Source organism: Chanodichthys erythropterus, chromosome 23 (genome assembly GCF_024489055.1).
Source record: "Chanodichthys erythropterus isolate Z2021 chromosome 23, ASM2448905v1, whole genome shotgun sequence".
Taxonomy (NCBI): Eukaryota; Metazoa; Chordata; class Actinopteri; order Cypriniformes; family Xenocyprididae; genus Chanodichthys; species Chanodichthys erythropterus.
Window position 1 is genome coordinate 22244856 of NC_090243.1, and position 17266 is coordinate 22262121.

Here is a 17266-nt window from a genome sequence, read left to right on the forward strand (position 1 = left end):
CTACAAGCTACTACAGTAGCTCTACTACAGTTATATACTATGGTGGCTCCCAGCATGCATTGCGACATGAAGCATGCCCAACTAAAGGAACCACTGACCACTACAATGGTGACTAAACATTTTCAATAAAAAATCAACATCTAAACCTGTTAATTCTCAAAAAGAGCTTCTGCTGAGATCTTGAGATTTAATGTCTTCTTTTATCTTCAGTTGATTTCAGGCTGTGTGGCTTTGAGTCAGTTGTGTTTCATCTTCTGAGAGTGGAAGCATGATGTTGAACCAACATCACATTGTAACCCTGATTCAATGCCATTAACATTGATTTATTGTTGAAATTTAACATTGATTCAACATTAATTGAGGGTGCAAAAATGACATTGAATCAATGTTAATGTGTCAACGGTAACGACATTGAATCAATGTTATTTCGATCATTGATGCTATCTGGGTACTAGCTGTCTGCTGGATCCAAAATGCTCAATATTCATATTTATGCATTGTATTCATATTTCATTTTAATCATTTTATCATTTATGGCTTATGATTTAACAACATTATCTTTCATTACATACAAACCCGATTCCAAAAAAGTTGGGACACTGTACAAATTGTGAATAAAAAAAGGAATGCAATCATTTATAAATCTCATAAACTTATATTTTATTCACAATAGAATATAGATAACATATCAGATGTTGAAAGTGAGACATTTTGAAATGTCATGCCAAATATTGGCTCATTTTGGATTTCATGAGAGCTTTACATCCCAAAAAACTTGGGACAGGTAGCAATAAGAGGCCGGAAAAGTTAAATGTACATATAAGGAACAGCTGGAGGACCAGTTTGCAACTTATTAGGTCAATCGGCAACATGATTGGGTATAAAAAGAGCCTCTCAGAGTGGCAGTGCCTGTCAGAAGCAGAGGTGTATAGTCCAGGGGTCAAAGACTAAAAGTCCTGCCATATTTTTATTCCACCCACTGAAGCATTAATGAGATAAATAAATGATTAATTGAGTGATGATTGACCATTATTGAAGACCAACACCATCTGATCATCTTTTAAGTTTGCTTGTCTGGTTGGTTTTAATGCAGTTGAAACTGTCCAATCAAAATCTAATATTAAAAAGTCAAGGGTCAAGAGCTCAGCTAAAACAAACCCTGACCTCGATGATGGTAACTTAAAAATTGTGATTTTCTCCTTTGGTGATTCTGCTTGTTATCATCAGGTGTCTTCAATAATGCTCAATCATCACTCAATTAATCACTTATTTATCTCATTAATGCTTCAGTGGGTGGAATAAAAATATGGCAGGACTTTTACTTTCTGAGCCCTGGACTATACACCTCTGGTGGTAAACATGGCCTTGTCCCAACTTTTTTGAGATGTGTTGATGCCATGAAATTTAAAATCAACGTATTTTTCCCTTAAAATTATACATTTTCTCAGTTTAAACATTTGATATGTCATCTATGTTGTATTCTGAATAAAATATTGAAATTTGAAACTTCCACATCATTGCATTCTGTTTTTATTCACAATTTGTACAGTGTCCCAACTTTTTTGGAATCGGGTTTGTACATTCATGTACTGCTCCATATATTAATCCTCATCATATTTTCAAGTATTTACTTTTTATTGTATTAATTTATGGTTATTCTTCATTGGATCTTCTTTTATCTTTAAGAGTATTAAAGCTTACTCAATTCAGTTGTTCTTTAAAGTGTTCCAGTGTGACAGGTTATGTTGACACGTTTGTGGTCAGATATTGGACGCCTGCCAAGTACTGCAGAAGTGATGTTTTCGGAATTTGGTGTAACTCTTTACAATAATGTTTCATTAGACAAGATTGGTTAACAAAATTAGTTAAAATGAAGCAACAATGAACAATTCCTCTACAATCTTGGCCTGCTGTCTGACCTACGCTCGGAGCTTCATGGAGTTTATCCTAAATCCTTCTCTTTATTCCTATTCACATAATATAACTTTCTTGTTTTTCACTAGATTACTTAACCTATTGCATAGTATTACTAAACGGAATGATTTATTACTAGTAATCTACCAGCGTAATCACCTAGTGTCAGCCAAAGCCTGCTAGCCTGCTAGGTACCGTCTATTTTTTTCCTCTAAACTAACCTTCCTTGTCGATCTAATGGCGGATTTATCTGATGTATGTTATTCTGATCTGTCCTCGCCAGATCGGGAAGCTGTGGAGACTTTGCTGCCCGGCATTCATAGATCCACCGTGAGGTACAGCGTCCCGCACATCACCCTCGCCCCAGGCACCGGCAAGTGACCGAGACATCCAGCCAGCGAGTCCCGTGTGCGATGCAGTTTTTCGGACGGCGAGGGGAGTCAGACTACTCTACAAAAACACGGTCAGTCATGTCCGACGATTATCATGTGTAGTAAATGCAACATGTACAGCTTAGCTCTTTCTGTCAGCAGTGAGACTTACACATGTGATAAATGCAGGGATATTGTCAGGCTGACAGAGAGAATCTCAGAATTAGAGACACGCATCCAAACTGTAATAGAGGATAGTGAGAATGAAAGGGCCTTAGATACTGCTTTGGATGCGACTAGCCTAGTAAGCACTGCACATTCGGTTCCGGTTGTAGAAGCCACGCAGCAGGCTAACTGGGTGACTGTGAGGCGGCATAATGGCAAGAACAAACACCACTCTTCCGTTCCGATTAGAACATCAAACAGGTTCTCCCCACTCAGTGACGCACCCACTGAGAATCCTGTTGAAAGTGCCCTAGTTATTGGCGATTCTATTACACGGAACGTGAAAATAGAGACACCAGCCACCATAGTCACATGTTTGCCTGGGGCCAGAGCACCTGACATCAAAGCAAATTTAAAAGTGCTGGCTAATGCTAAACGTAAATATTCTAAAATCATTATCCACGTCGGCACAAATGATGTTCGACTTCGCCAGTCGGAGATCACTAAAATTAACATTAAAGAGGTGTGTGAACTCGCAAATTCAATGTCAGCAGAAGTAATTTGTTCTGGCCCTTTTCCTGTTCGTCGGAGTGATGAGATAGTTAGCAGGTTATCATCACTCAATGGCTGGCTGTCTAAGTGGTGTCCGCAGAATAATATAGGTTTCATAGACAATTGGAAAAGCTTTTGGGGCAGACCTGATCTGTTGAAAAGAGATGGTATTCATCCCTCCTGGGATGGTGCTGCTCTTCTATCTAGAAATTTGGCAAATAGTCTTAGAGCTGAAACATGACAAACCAGGGCCCAGATCAGGACGCAGACAAACTGGCTAAACCGACCGTCTGCTAGCTGCCTCACGTCACAGAACTCAGATAATTCACAGCACATAGAAACACTTTCACCTAGATATTATCACATAGAGACTGTGTCTGTACCTCGAACTAGTAAATACAAAAAACTTCCGAAACCTTTTAAGGATAAAAATTTAATTGATGTTCAAAAAATGAAAATCACAGATAAATCAGATAAACAAATGATAAAGCTTGGGTTACTGAATATTAGATCTATTTCTTCAAAAGCACTTATTGTAAATGAAATTATCACAGACAATAAACTAGACTTGCTGTGTTTGACAGAAACCTGGCTAAAACCAGACGATTACATTACTTTAAATGAATCTAGTCCTCAAGGTTATGATTATCGACACAATCCTCGACAGAAAGGCAAAGGGGGAGGTGTTGCTGTAATTTATAGTAATATATTCAGAATCATTCAAAAGAATTTTAAATATAATTCCTTTGAAGTGATGGTGCTTTATGTAACATTATGTAAGTTGACATTTGTGCTGGCTACTGTATACAGGCCACCAGGGCACCATACTGACTTTATCAAAGAATTTGCTGATTTTCTATCAGAGTTAGTACTGGCTGCGGATAAAGTCCTTGTTGTTGGTGATTTTAATATCCATATAGATAATAATAAAGACGCATTTGGATTGGCATTTGCAGACATTTTAAACTCTATTGGAGTTAGACAACACGTGTCAGGACCCACTCATTGTCGTAATCATACCTTAGATCTAATACTGTCGCATGGAATTGATATTGATGCTGTTGAAATTCTACAGCAGAGCGATGATATATCAGATCATTATTTAGTCTTGTGTATAATACAATTAGCCAAGGCTACAAAACCACCACCCAGCCATAAATATTGTAGAACCATCACGTCTGCCACTAAAGATTGCTTTATAAATAATCTCCCCGAGCAGTTTCATCGCCTTAGTATACCTGACAACTTAGAAGAACTCGATGCTGCAACAGAAACTATTGGCTCTCTCTTTTCCAGCACATTAGATGCAGTCGCTCCTTTACGTCTAAAGAAGATTAAGGAAACTAATCCAACACTCAAAAAAATGATTCTAGCTGCTTGTTCAGTTTATTTAAATAAAATAAGCTGAACCAACACAAATCTTTAGTTTTTTACTTAATTGGCATTCACACTCAATTGTATTATGCTAAATGAAATTAAATTTGCAAAATGTTAGGTCAACCTAAACCATTTGTGTTGGGACTACATGAATCATTTATGTTGCATTGATTGAACCTGGGCAGTGGATTTCTAGTTCCCAGCATGCTTTGCGTAGGGAAAGATTGGGACAGTAAATGTTGAACTTAAGTGCTGTTTAATGTGTTTTTTTAGTAAAGGGAAATACCTTTTAAAGTTTGAAGTTCAGTTATATTTGACATTTAAAAGAGTTTATGTTATGTCGATTTTTTGAGGTTACCATTATGCTGAAGTGTAGACCTTGTGGTTAGGCTCTAGGTGGCTACATAAAACAAATTTATATTGTTCTCAACAAGCATTAACTGTGCTCAAGCCAGTAATGAGAAGTTCTTTATCTGATCATTACTTGCATGCTATAAATGTTACTTACCATATGAATAAGTGTTATTTTAGTTTAGTTTTTATAGAAATATAAATAAATTAGTTTGAGGGCCAGCACAAAATTTACACAGTCTACATATGGTCATCAGCTTTTCCCCTCTCAATGGTCATGAAACATGTATGTCTGTGTACAACAGCTACTCAAAACCTAAGCACAAGCGCACATCTTCACCATGATGGTAACAAAAAAACAAAAAAACAAAGCACTGGTTGGATCAACAAGAATGAATTATGTTCAGGAAACATACACAGAATACGTCAAATGAAACTGGTGTGATCTCATTCAATTAGGATGAATTTCACTCATTAGTACAATTAACATGGCTTAAGTTCAAATAAATCAGTTCAACTGTGTGGAAATAGGTGTCATAATTGAATTAAGTTAGACCAACAAGTTATTTTTTTGAGTGAACGCTGTGGTATGATGAGCACACTCGGGCTCTAAAACGAGCTGTTAGAAAAGCTGAACGTAGTTGGAAGAAAACAAAACTAGAAGTTTTTCGCCTTTCGTGGAAAGAAAAAATGATTGAGTACAGAACGGCTACACTCAAAAAAATAACTTGTTGGTCTAACTTAATTCAATTATGACACCTATTTCCACACATTTTAACTGGTTTATTTGAACTTAAGCTAGGTTAATTGTACTGATGAGTAAAATTCATCCTAATTGAATGAGATCACACCAGTTTCATTTGACGTATTCTGTGTATGTTTCCTGAACATAATTCACCCTTATTGATCTAACCAGTGCTATTACAATTCAGACTGGTGCCCTTGCTTGTGCAGAATTGCTCAAGTTTTCTGTAAAATATTTGTAGCATGCAAGTAATGATCAGGTAAAGAACTTCTCATCACTGGCTTTAGCACAGTTAAAGGTTGTTGAGAACAACATAGATTTATTTAATGTAGCCACCCATAGCCTAACCACAAGGTCTACACTTCAGCATAATTCCTCATAAAAATCAACATAACATAAACTCTTTTAAATGTCAAATATAACTGAACATCAAACTTTAAAAGGTATTTCCCTTTCCTAAAAAACACATTAAACAGCACTTAATTTAAACATTTACTGTCCCGATCTATTCCTACGCAAAGCATGCTGGGAACTAGAAATCCACTGCCCAGTTTCAATCAATGCAACATAAATGATTTGTGTAGTCCCAACACAAATGGTTTAGGGTAACCTAACATTTTGCAAATTTAATTTCATTTAACATAATACAATTGAGTGCAAATGCCAATTAAGTAAAAAACTAAAGATTTGTGTTAGTTCAGCTTATTTTATTTAAATAAACTGAGCAAGCAGCTAGAATCATTTTTTTGAGTGTATAAGAAATGCTAGATCTACTTATTTTTTCAAATCTCTTAATAGAAAACAAACATAATCCTACGTATTTATTTGACACAGTGGCTAAATTAACTAGAAACAGAGATTCAACTGCTGAGGTTTCCATAGAGCACAGCAGTAATGACTTTATGAACTTCTTTACTTGCAAGATTGATAATATTAGAGAGAAAATTATAAACATGCAACCGTCTACAGTTTCGCTTCAGACAGTGCACTGTAGTGTCCCTGAGGTAAAACTAGAATCATTCGCCGCTATAGGAAAGGAAGAATTATCTAAACTTATCAAATCATCAAAATCAACGACATGTATGTTAGACCCAATGCCGACTAAACTACTGAAAGAAATGCTTCCAGAGGTCGTAGGTCCACTTCTTGATATAATTAATTCATCTTTAACACTAGGATACATGCCAAAAACCTTTAAGCAGGCTATTATTAAACCTCTTATTAAAAAACCTCAACTAGATCCGAGAGATTTAGTAAATTACAGGCCAATCTCGAATCTACCTTTTCTGTCAAAGATACTAGAAAAGGCAGTTTCAACACAACTGTGCTCCTTTTTAGAAAGAAATGGAATCTGTGAGGATTTCCAGTCAGGATTTAGACCATACCATAGTACTGAGACTGCTCTCGTTAGAGTTACAAACGATCTACTCCTATCATCCGATCGTGGCTGTATTTCTCTATTAGTGTTATTAGATCTCAGTGCTGCTTTTGACACTATCGATCACAACATTCTTTTAAAAAGACTTGAAAACTATATTGGCATTAGTGGAATTGCTTTGGCATGGTTCAAATCATACTTATCTGACCGTTATCAGTCTGTAGTAGTTAATGAAGAGATGTCATATCGATCACAGGTTCAATATGGAGTACCACAAGGCTCAGTACTAGGACCGTTGCTTTTCACTCTGTACATGCTGCCCTTAGGAGAGATAATTAGGAAGCATGGTGTTAGTTTTCACTGCTACGCTGACAATACTCAGCTCTATTTTTCCTCGCGCCCTGACGAAACCTACAAATTCACAAAACTAACAGAATGCATAGCTGACATTAAAAACTGGATGACAAGAAATTTCTTATTATTAAATTCAGAAAAAACTGATATCCTAATCTTTGGACCAAAAACTTCCTCACGAAAAAACCTTGAATACTCTCTAACACTTGACGGGTGCTCCATTAAATCTTCGTTCTCCGTTAGGAACCTGGGTGTGCTCTTTGATACCAATCTTTCATTTGAAAGTCATGTTTCTAGTATCTGTAAAACCGCCTTCTTCCATCTAAAAAATATATCTAAATTACAACATATGCTCTCAATGACAAATGCGGAACAGTTGGTTCATGCATTCATAACCTCAAGACTAGATTACTGTAACGCTCTACTGGGTGGTTGTTCTGCTCGGCTTTTAAACAGACTACAGTTGGTCCAAAATGCGGCAGCTAGAGTTCTTACTAGAACCAGAAAGTATGACCATATTAGCCCAGTTCTGTCAACATTACATTGGCTCCCTATTAAACATCGTATAGATTTTAAAATCTTGCTACTTACTTATAAAGCTCTAAATGGTTTAGCTCCCCAATATCTAAGTGAGCTCTTAATGCATTATAGTCCTTCACGTCTATTGCGATCTCAGAATTCAGGCCAGTTGATAATACCCAGAATATCAAAATCAACTGAAGGCGGCAGATCCTTTTCCTATTTAGCACCTAAACTCTGGAACAATCTTCCTAGCATTGTTCGGGAAGCAGACACACTCTGTCAGTTTAAATCTAGACTAAAAACACATCTCTTTGCTCTTGCATACACATAACACATTATCAATACATTAACATTTTTTCAAATCCGTTAAAGGATTGTTACGCTGCAATAATTAGGTCGGCCGGAACCGAGAACATTTCCTATAACACTAGATATACCTGTACATCAGAATAAGAATGGCATCTACGCTAATATCAGTCTCTCTGCTTATCCTGAGGTTTGCCGGGTGCTGGATCCAGGCCGTATCCAGATCAGATGGAGAACCTGTGTCTGGACCTGACTACAACGTAGCCCAGGAGACAATGGGCCTACAGATCCAGTTCTGGCTGCATCTATAATTCAGATTTTTAATCCCCGTATCCGCTTACATATATTTATATATAATCTATTTTTAATCTCTATAATAAAAATGTATAATTCAGATTTTGATCTCCATATCCATTTACATATATTATATATATCTTCCAAGGGGTTTTTTCCCTCCTAGGACTTTTTTCCCAGTGTTAGCACGCTGGGTTTTTCTCCTAGGGGGTTTTTTCCACCCCTGGGAGTCAGCCGACATTGGCTTAATGTAGCACCATCTTGTATATGTTACATATTACCACATTTGCTTGTACAGCTTATTTTTAACCACTTCTCTTTTTTCTGTGCTTCTAAGATGTAAAGCTGCTTTGAAACAATTACCAATTGTAAAAAGCGCTATATAAATAAATTTGACTTGACTTGACTTGACAACATTTTTTAATCTTAACGTTAAGTTCAACCTTTACAAATTCAGGCTTATTATTTGTTCACACTGAGAACAAATAAGAAAAAACAACGAACAGCCGTGCTCTTATTAACTAACGTTTGTAAAGATCAGAGGTGGGTAATCCAGGGGTCAGAAAGTAAAAGTCCTGCCATATTTTTATTCCACCCACTGAAGCATTAATGAGATAAATAAGTGATTAATTGAGTGATGATTGAGCATTATTGAAGACACCTGATGATAACAAGCAGAATCACCAAAGGAGAAAATCACAATTTTTAAGTTACCATCATCGAGGTCAGGGTTTGTTTTAGTTGAGCTCTTGACCCTTGACTTTTTAATATTAGATTTTGTTTGGGCAGTTTTAACTGCATTAAAACCAAACAGACAAGCAAAGTTAAAAGATGGTCAGGTGTTGGTTATGTTTTCTCAAAATCATTATTTGATCTGAATCACTGAACTCATTTAGAGCCCAATCTCTGAGTTAGATTTACATTATTGATTACAGCAGCACTGTGATTCTGCAGAAGATCAGCTTATACAATACAGAATTTTTTTTAAAAAAAGTTGTCCTTATCACAAAAAAAAAAAAAATGTATTTTAGGCACACACAAACATCAAGAATCAGCCTGTGAATCTCAACAACGGTGACAAGCAACATATTCTGATCAACAGATCAACTCTGAACATTAGAAAACAAGCTACTAAAAAGTCACAGAAAAACAGCAAAATTTTAATAGTGAGAATAAATGAAATTACTAAGACAATTCAGCTCATAATTTATTCATGCAGCAATGCATGATGGGAGCCATGAATGAATTTTGATTGATGGCTCCCAGAATGCACTGCAACATGCTTTATGATGGTCACCACTGTTGAGATTCACAGGATGATTCTTGATGTCTGTGTGTTTAAATGAGCTCTGCTTTTTTTTTTTTTTTAAATCAGAACTCTTAAAAAAAAAAAAAAATTTTGTAAAAGCTGATCTTGTGCTGTTGAATCACAGTTCTGCTGTAATCAATAATGTAAATCTAACTCAGAGATTGGGTTCTATATGAGTTCAGATCAAATAATGTTTATGTAAAAACATAACCAACACCTGATCATCTTTTAACTTTGCTTGTCTGGTTGGTTTTAATGCAGTTAAAACTGCCCAAACAAAATCTAATATTAAAAAGTCAAGGATCAAGAGCTCAACTAAAACAAACCCTGATCTCGATGATGGTAACTTAAAAATTGTAATTTTCTCCTTTGGTGATTCTGCTTGTTATCATCAGGTGTCTTCAATAATGCTCAATCATCACTCAATTAATCACTTATTTATCTCATTAATGCTTCAGTGGGTGGAATAAAAATATGGCAGGACTTTTACTCTTTGGCCCCTGGATTACCCACCTCTGGTGTGAAGTATGAAATACTCACAAAAGCAGAGGTGGAGATTCCAGGGGTCAGAAAGTAAAAGTCCTGCCATATTTTTATTCCACCCACTGAAGCATTAATGAGATAAATAAGTGATTAATTGAGTGATGATTGAGCATTATTGAAGACACCTGATGATAACAAGCAGAATCACCAAAGGAGAAAATCACAATTTTTAAGTTACCATCATCGAGGTCAGGGTTTGTTTTAGTTGAGCTCTTGATCCTTGAATTTTTAATATTAGATTTTGTTTGGGCAGTTTTAACTGCATTAAAAACAACCAGACAAGCAAAGTTAAAAGATGATCAGGTGTTGGTTATGTTTTCTCAAAATCATTATTTGATCTGAATCACTGAACTCATTTAGAGCCCAATCTCTGAGTTAGATTTACATTATTGATTACAGCAGCACTGTGATTCTGCACAAAAAAAAAAAAATTCTTTTAGGCACACACAAACATCAAGTATCAGTCTGTGAATCTCAACGACGGTGACAAGCAACATATTCTGATCAACAGATCAACTCTGAACATTAGAAAACAAGCTACTAAAAAGTCACAGAAAAACAGCTAAATTTTAATAGTGAGAATAAATGAAATTACTAAGACAATTCAGCTCATAATTTATTCATGCAGCAATGCATGATGGGAGCCATGGATGAATTTTGATTGGTGGCTCCCAGAATGCACTGCAACATGCTTTATGATGGCCACCACTGTTGAGATTCACAGGATGATTCTTGATGTTTGTGTGTTTAAATGAGATCTACTTTTTTTTTTAAACAGAATTCTTAAAAAAAAAAATGTATTGTATAAGCTGATCTTGTGCTGCAGAATCACAGTTCTGCTGTAATCAATAATGTAAATCTAACTCAGAGATTGGGCTCTAAATGAGTTCAGTGATTCAGATCAAATAATGTTTATGTAAAAACATAACCAACACCTGATCATCTTTTAACTTTGTTTGTCTGTTTGGTTTTAATGCAGTTAAAACTGCCTAATCAAAATCTAATATTAAAAAGTGAAGGGTCAAGAGCTCAACTAAAACAAACCCTGACCTCGATGATGGTAACTTAAAAATTGTGATTTTCTCCTTTGGTGATTCTGCTTGTTATCATCAGGTGTCTTCAATAATGCTCAATCATCACTCAATTAATCACTTATTTATCTCATTAATGCTTCAGTGGGTGGAATAAAAATATGGCAGGACTTTTACTTTCTGACCCCTGGAATCTACACCTCTGCACAAAAGTTTATGAAAAACAATAACTTTTCTTGTGAATGAATGACACAGAAAGCGAGCGCCGCTCTCCCTTTGTAATCACAGCAGCTGTCAGTCAGTGCAGCGCAGGATCAATGATTTCAGCACACTTTCAAACACACATTTTATTCAATTAATCTAACTAAAGTGCACAATAAATATTTAATTTTTCAAGCTTTTTTTCACACGAAAGTCTTACCCATGATTGCGGTTTTGAGTAATGAACCAGGCTGGGAGTTTTTAAAAGCCTCAGGAATCTTTTGCAGGTGTTTAGAGTTAATTAGTTGATTCAGATGATTAGGTTAATATGCTAATTTTTCGAGATTTTGAGGTTTTCATGAGCTGTATGCCAAAATCATCAGTATTAAAACAATAAAAGCCCTGAAATATTTCAGTTGGTGTGCAATGAATCTAAAAATATGAAAGTTTAATTTTTATCATTACATTATGGAAAATAATGAACTTTTATCACAATATGCTAATTTTTTGAGAAGGACCTGTAGTTCAACATTGTTGTGCACCCTCTATTGCCAAATCTACAGGGGGACTTTAACTATAGTTTAAATAAACTACAAACACAAAATTATATATTTCTTTTGTCATTGCATTCTTTCTTAGTTCACTCAGTCTCCTTATTGAATTGCTCATTATGTGGCTCATTAGGGGCTTGATCTCCTCAGGTGTGAATCACAGCATTATTCATGAAGATTCTCACCTCCTCGCATATCGCATAATTTAGAAATAAATGGCTATATTCAACCCTGATTTTAGCCCTCTGATTTGAGCGCTCTGTTTGAAGGGGCATGTCTATTGTAAATGCCCACTGCTGTGATTGGCTAACATCTTTGCACATGAAGACTTTAGAGGCCCTAATACCACTGAAGAGACAACTGGAGAAGATTCCAACTACTGCGAGGACTTCATTTGATGCAAACTCTGAATCAACATGCACCAATGCTAAAACTAATAGAAATATAATCATTTGCTAACAATATGTATACTTCAATGTATACTTTAATGCCTTAAATTAATACACTGTTTAAATTAATACATTTTAGCCAACTGTGTGATTTGTATCACCAGTGAATGAATGTTGTGATATAGTAATCATTATGGTAAACTGTGCATAAGAGAGCTTATTCATTATCCGAAAGAAATAAGTAAATATTTTGTAACCTGTATAATTTGACTATTTTTGTGCATCTAGTGACATCAAAAGCAGTTTGAGATGACAAAATATTTGCTGCAGAAACTTAAATCTATGACTTTGGACATTACAAAAAAATCAGACATGTAAGATTATTTAAAACAAAAACAAGTCAATACTGATGTCATCAAACTTTATTTGGAAAACTATTCATCCATTTTTATCCATTCAAATCCATTAAACAAGAGTCTTTTTGCAAGAGCTCATAAAGAGATGACACATGAGGACAGGAGTATACATAAAGAGTGTTTTAGATATTATGTATACGAGTAGAACTCTGCAGTTTACAAGTACAGTATTTAACAAAGCTAAACATCATCAGCAGGTTACCAGCATCACGAGACAGAAATCAAATAGGGACGATGTACTTGTGTGTGTCAGCGCTCTGTAGATCATTGACAAATGGCAACTTCAACACTGACTGGCACACTTTTTGGTGGGTCTATTTTCTCCAGTCTTTCCTTTACACATTTGTACTCATTTTCCCACTCCACCTTGTTGAGAGAGGAAGGACTGACCTCCAGAAACTTGTAGGCATCTTTAGTTTGGTGGTTAAAGATGACAGATGCTTTCTTACAGCCTGCACCAAAACTGCCCCAAGCCTGTGGAAATAAAACATTTACACATTAACATTTAAATAAAACATTCGTCATGGCTGGACACAATGAGACTGTCATTTAGAAGCGAAACCTGAAGCCTTCCCTCGGGTACAAATAAAAAAAATTTAAAAAATTAATAAATAAATATATTAGAATATCTTACTGGAAATGTTTTTGTAATCATGTAAACATGAATTTTACCTGTTCGGCTATTTTGATTGATTTTAGAAATTCATCTTTTAGGTCAGCAAGGTCGTCAATAAGATCTTCTCCAACAAAGGTCTTTTTTTCCAGGTAGTCCAGCATTTGAGCAACACTCAGCCAGAAGTGTTTAAGCTGAATCAGAATGGCCTGAATTTTTGACAAGCTACTCTGAACATCATTTAGATAGATGGGGTCAGGTATGGAATCTGCAGAGGGAAAATATGTTTAGACAAGCCACACGTTCACTCCCTTCTTAAACTACACTTGAATCTTGGCACAGTCTTAAGCATAACTTAAAACAACTTAAGAAAACAGACTCACTCTTGTCAAAACTGGCTTGGGCAGCCTTCATCTGCCAATCAATGATCTTGAGTTGGAGCTGCCACTCCTTTTGTTTCAGAGCAGTTTTATCAGCGATTAAGATATTCAATTCAGCTTCAAGAGCCTTCATTTGTGCAATATTTTTAGGATCATGAACAGCATCATAAATGCTTTTAACAATCATCCCGATGAATGGAACAAGTGCAGAGAAGATGCCGAGGCCTTTACTTGTTTTGGTTATGGATCTGGCAAATTCTTGAATCTCTTGGCTTTTGCTGTTTATCTTTTTCTCAGTTTCAGCAAGCTCTTCTGTGACTTTTTTCAGTTCACATTTTAGACCATTCAGGGTTATTTCAGTTTGCTTTAACTCCTGGTCTTGTTCTGTAATCTTTTTATCTGTATCTATTTTCTCCTTGATAACATCACTGGTGCACAATGCTACATCTTTGTTGTGTAAATCATACCTATACAATGTTGAAGAAATGTTGCATTGAAATTAGCATTTATGACAATGAGCTGGTGTAACTAAATGTTCATACTTTCCTAATTATAGCAGTTGCACGTAGAAGAATAATTCAGTTGTTCAAAGTATTTTAAAATATGTTTTCATGAGGAAAACATTCTTACTTTTCCACTATCTTGTCCACTTCAACGATAATGTCTTTGATCCAGACTTGTGCTTTTCCTAGGAATTTAACTGCCAAAAACGCCTTATTTTTCTCCACAGCTTTCGTCAACATGGGAAACAGCGATTGAACCAGGTTTTCACTGGTCAAAATACACTGTGAGAATCAAGTGACACAAGATCTTATCTTAGTATCTTAGACTTTAAAAAACGACATTCACACTGATGGTGACGAAAGATTCAGAATTCTTATTGTCTGAATTTTTCCTGTAAATCTTCCTGAAATGCTGTTTATAATGCTGCTGCATTTATTGTTGTTATTATAATTTAATTTAAAAGTTTAAAGTTATAAAAATGTAAGAAATGCTAAATTTATTAGAAGCATATCAAACCACAATGAAGTGTACAAACTATTAGGTTATACAAGACTTTAAAATGTCAGTTAAAAATGTATTTCATGGCTCACGTTATAAAATTGTGACTCATTATAAAATACATATTTATTTTCAGTTACTCATAACAGACTCTCATAACCAATTTAGCTAAATTCAATCTCTAGTTAAAAAGATAGAATATGGCATGCTATTCACTACAGACCAGACATGTTTGTTGAATTGACACAAATTTCACAGTTTTTCAGTTTTTCTTTCTGCTAGGTGACAGAGATGAAAAAACTGAAATCAAGAGAAATCTGAAACTTACTTTCAACATCGTTGCATCAGAGGAGCCAAACAGAAGCTGGGTTTCCACAGCCCGACTCCGGATGATTCTCTCCAGGTTGGGGAAGTTGGCCAGGCACAGGTAAGAGAGCTGGTAGAGAAGGGCTGTCTTCTCGGAAGCAGGGAGAAGATCTTGTACAAACCCTGGGCTCCATTGGGTCACAGCCACTGGTGAAAAAAAAAAAAAATTATATTTTCAAAGACTAAAAAATGATGGCTGGTATTGTTTTCAAATCTGTTTGATGAAATAAGATAATACTTGCTTTTGCTATCAGCCATCCTTGGTCGGTTTACACAAAAATTTGTGCAATGAAATGTCCTACAATGTACTGAAAGCAGAACAGTTTTGTTTGGTTTAAAAATGTTTCAGAAAGTACAATATATAACTGGAAGGATATCTGTAAATTATGATAAAAATGTTAAGTGTAACTGACTTACTTTGTTTTAGTAAGTGAAATGGAGAACAAGGTATCTGGTGCTTTTATACTAGAGGCATTACTTCTCCGCCCTCAGAGAAAATGACTTCCAAAGCAACATGAGATAATTGAGTGTGACTGTGCTTACTGGAATTGAACCTCGGTGTGTGGGGGGCTGGGGCCACCTTGAATCACGGTTTCATAGGGTTTCACTAGTAAACAGCATCAGGGAACATTCAGGACAGGGAACTATAGGACGTTCTGTTAACTTCTCAAATGTCCTCTTTCTAACGTTCCACGACCATAAAATAACCAAAATAGAATGTCCTCCAAAGTTCAAACAAGTGAGCAAGTGACAAATGTTTGTATCAGTATTGGAATTGGCCAATAGCTTTTGGTTAAAATCGGTAACAGCCCACAGAGCAACATTGTGTTGGCCCAGATCTGGCACATGTGGCATGATGATCTGGCCCACATGCTGCACTGAATTACGGTCCTTTTGTGGGCCATTTCTGGTTGCCAGATCTGAGCCACAAGCAAGCCATAGCAATACCACATGTCAGCCAAGAGCAAAGAAATACACCAGAACTGGACCTTAACTGAGCCACAAAATCTGTGTATATTAAATATGGAGTCATCTGAGCCTTTATAAGCCTGTTAACAATTAGAATCACTGACGGAAAGAAGCAGAGGTGGAGATTCCAGGGGTCAGAAAGTAAAAGTCCTGCCATATTTTTATTCCACCCACTGAAGCATTAATGAGATAAATAAGCGATTAATTGAGTGATGATTGAGCATTATTGAAGACACCTGATGATAACATGCAGAATCACCAAAGGAGAAAATCACAATTTTTAAGTTTCAATCATCGAGGTCAGAGTTTGTTTTAGTTGAGCTCTTGACCCTTGACTTTTTAATATTAGATTTTGTTTGGGCAGTTTTAACTCCATTAAAACCAACCAGACAAGCAAAGTTAAAAGATGATCAGGAGTTGGTTATGTTTTTACATAAACATTATTTGATCTGAATCACTGAACTCATTTAGAGCCCAATCTCTGAGTTAGATTTACATTATTGATTACAGCAGAACTGTGATTCTGCAGAAGATCAGCTTTTACAATACAGATTTTTTTTTTTTTTAAAAAGTTGTCTTTATCACAAAAAAAAAACAAATTATTTTAGGCACACACAAACATCAAGTATCAGTCTGTGAATCTCAACAACGGTGACAAGCAACATATTCTGATCAACAGATCAACTCTGAACATTAGAAAACAAGCTACTAAAAAGTCACAGAAAAACAGCAAAATTTTAATAGTGAGAATAAATGAAATTACTAAGACAATTAAGCTCATAATTTATTCATGCAGCAATGCATGATGGGAGCCATGAATGAATTTTGATTGGTGGCTCCCAGAATGCACTGCAACATGCTTTATGATGGTCACCACTGTTGAGATTCACTGGATGATTCTTGATGTTTGTGTGTTTAAATGAGCTCTGCTTTTATTTTTTTTTAAATCAGAACTCTTAAAAAAAAAATGTATTATATAAGCTGATCTTGTGCTGCAGAATCACAGTGCTGCTGTAATCAATAATGTAAATCTAACTCAGAGATTGGGCTCTAAATGTGTTCAGTGATTCAGATCAAATAATGTTTATGTGAAAACATAACCAACACCTGATCATCTTTTAACTTTGCTTGTCTGGTTGGTTTTAATGCAGTTAAAACTGCCCAAAC

The 17266-nt window shown here is 35.7% G+C and overlaps 1 protein-coding gene across 2 annotated transcripts; it reads right to left on the reverse strand.

Annotated features, from left to right (window-relative positions):
- Positions 1-12778: 12778 nt before the first annotated feature.
- LOC137014239 (uncharacterized) lies at positions 12779-15589 on the reverse strand. Of its 2 annotated transcripts, XM_067378445.1 has the most exons (7): positions 15548-15589; positions 15373-15438; positions 15093-15277; positions 14393-14547; positions 13766-14229; positions 13442-13650; positions 12779-13243 (listed from the first exon to the last, which is right to left on the reverse strand). In XM_067378445.1, the coding sequence occupies exons 2-7, from the start codon at positions 15386-15388 to the stop codon at positions 13034-13036; spliced, it is 1239 nt and encodes a 412-aa protein (XP_067234546.1). In that variant the 5' UTR covers positions 15389-15438; positions 15548-15589; the 3' UTR covers positions 12779-13033. The 2 variants fall into 2 exon arrangements, with proteins under 2 accessions (XP_067234546.1, XP_067234545.1); XM_067378444.1 differs by lacking the exon at positions 15548-15589 and having other exon boundaries at positions 15373-15533.
- Positions 15590-17266: the final 1677 nt, after the last annotated feature.

What these genes read in the sequence shown, in the direction of transcription:
- LOC137014239 (XM_067378445.1), bottom strand. An exon ending in CCAAGCCAGTTTTGACAAGA is followed by an intron (nt 13,651 to 13,765) that starts GTGAGTCTGTTT and finishes TTCCCTCTGCAG; the next exon opens with ATTCCATACCTGACCCCATC. An exon ending in CAATCAAAATAGCCGAACAG is followed by an intron (nt 13,244 to 13,441) that starts GTAAAATTCATG and finishes TTATTTCCACAG; the next exon opens with GCTTGGGGCAGTTTTGGTGC.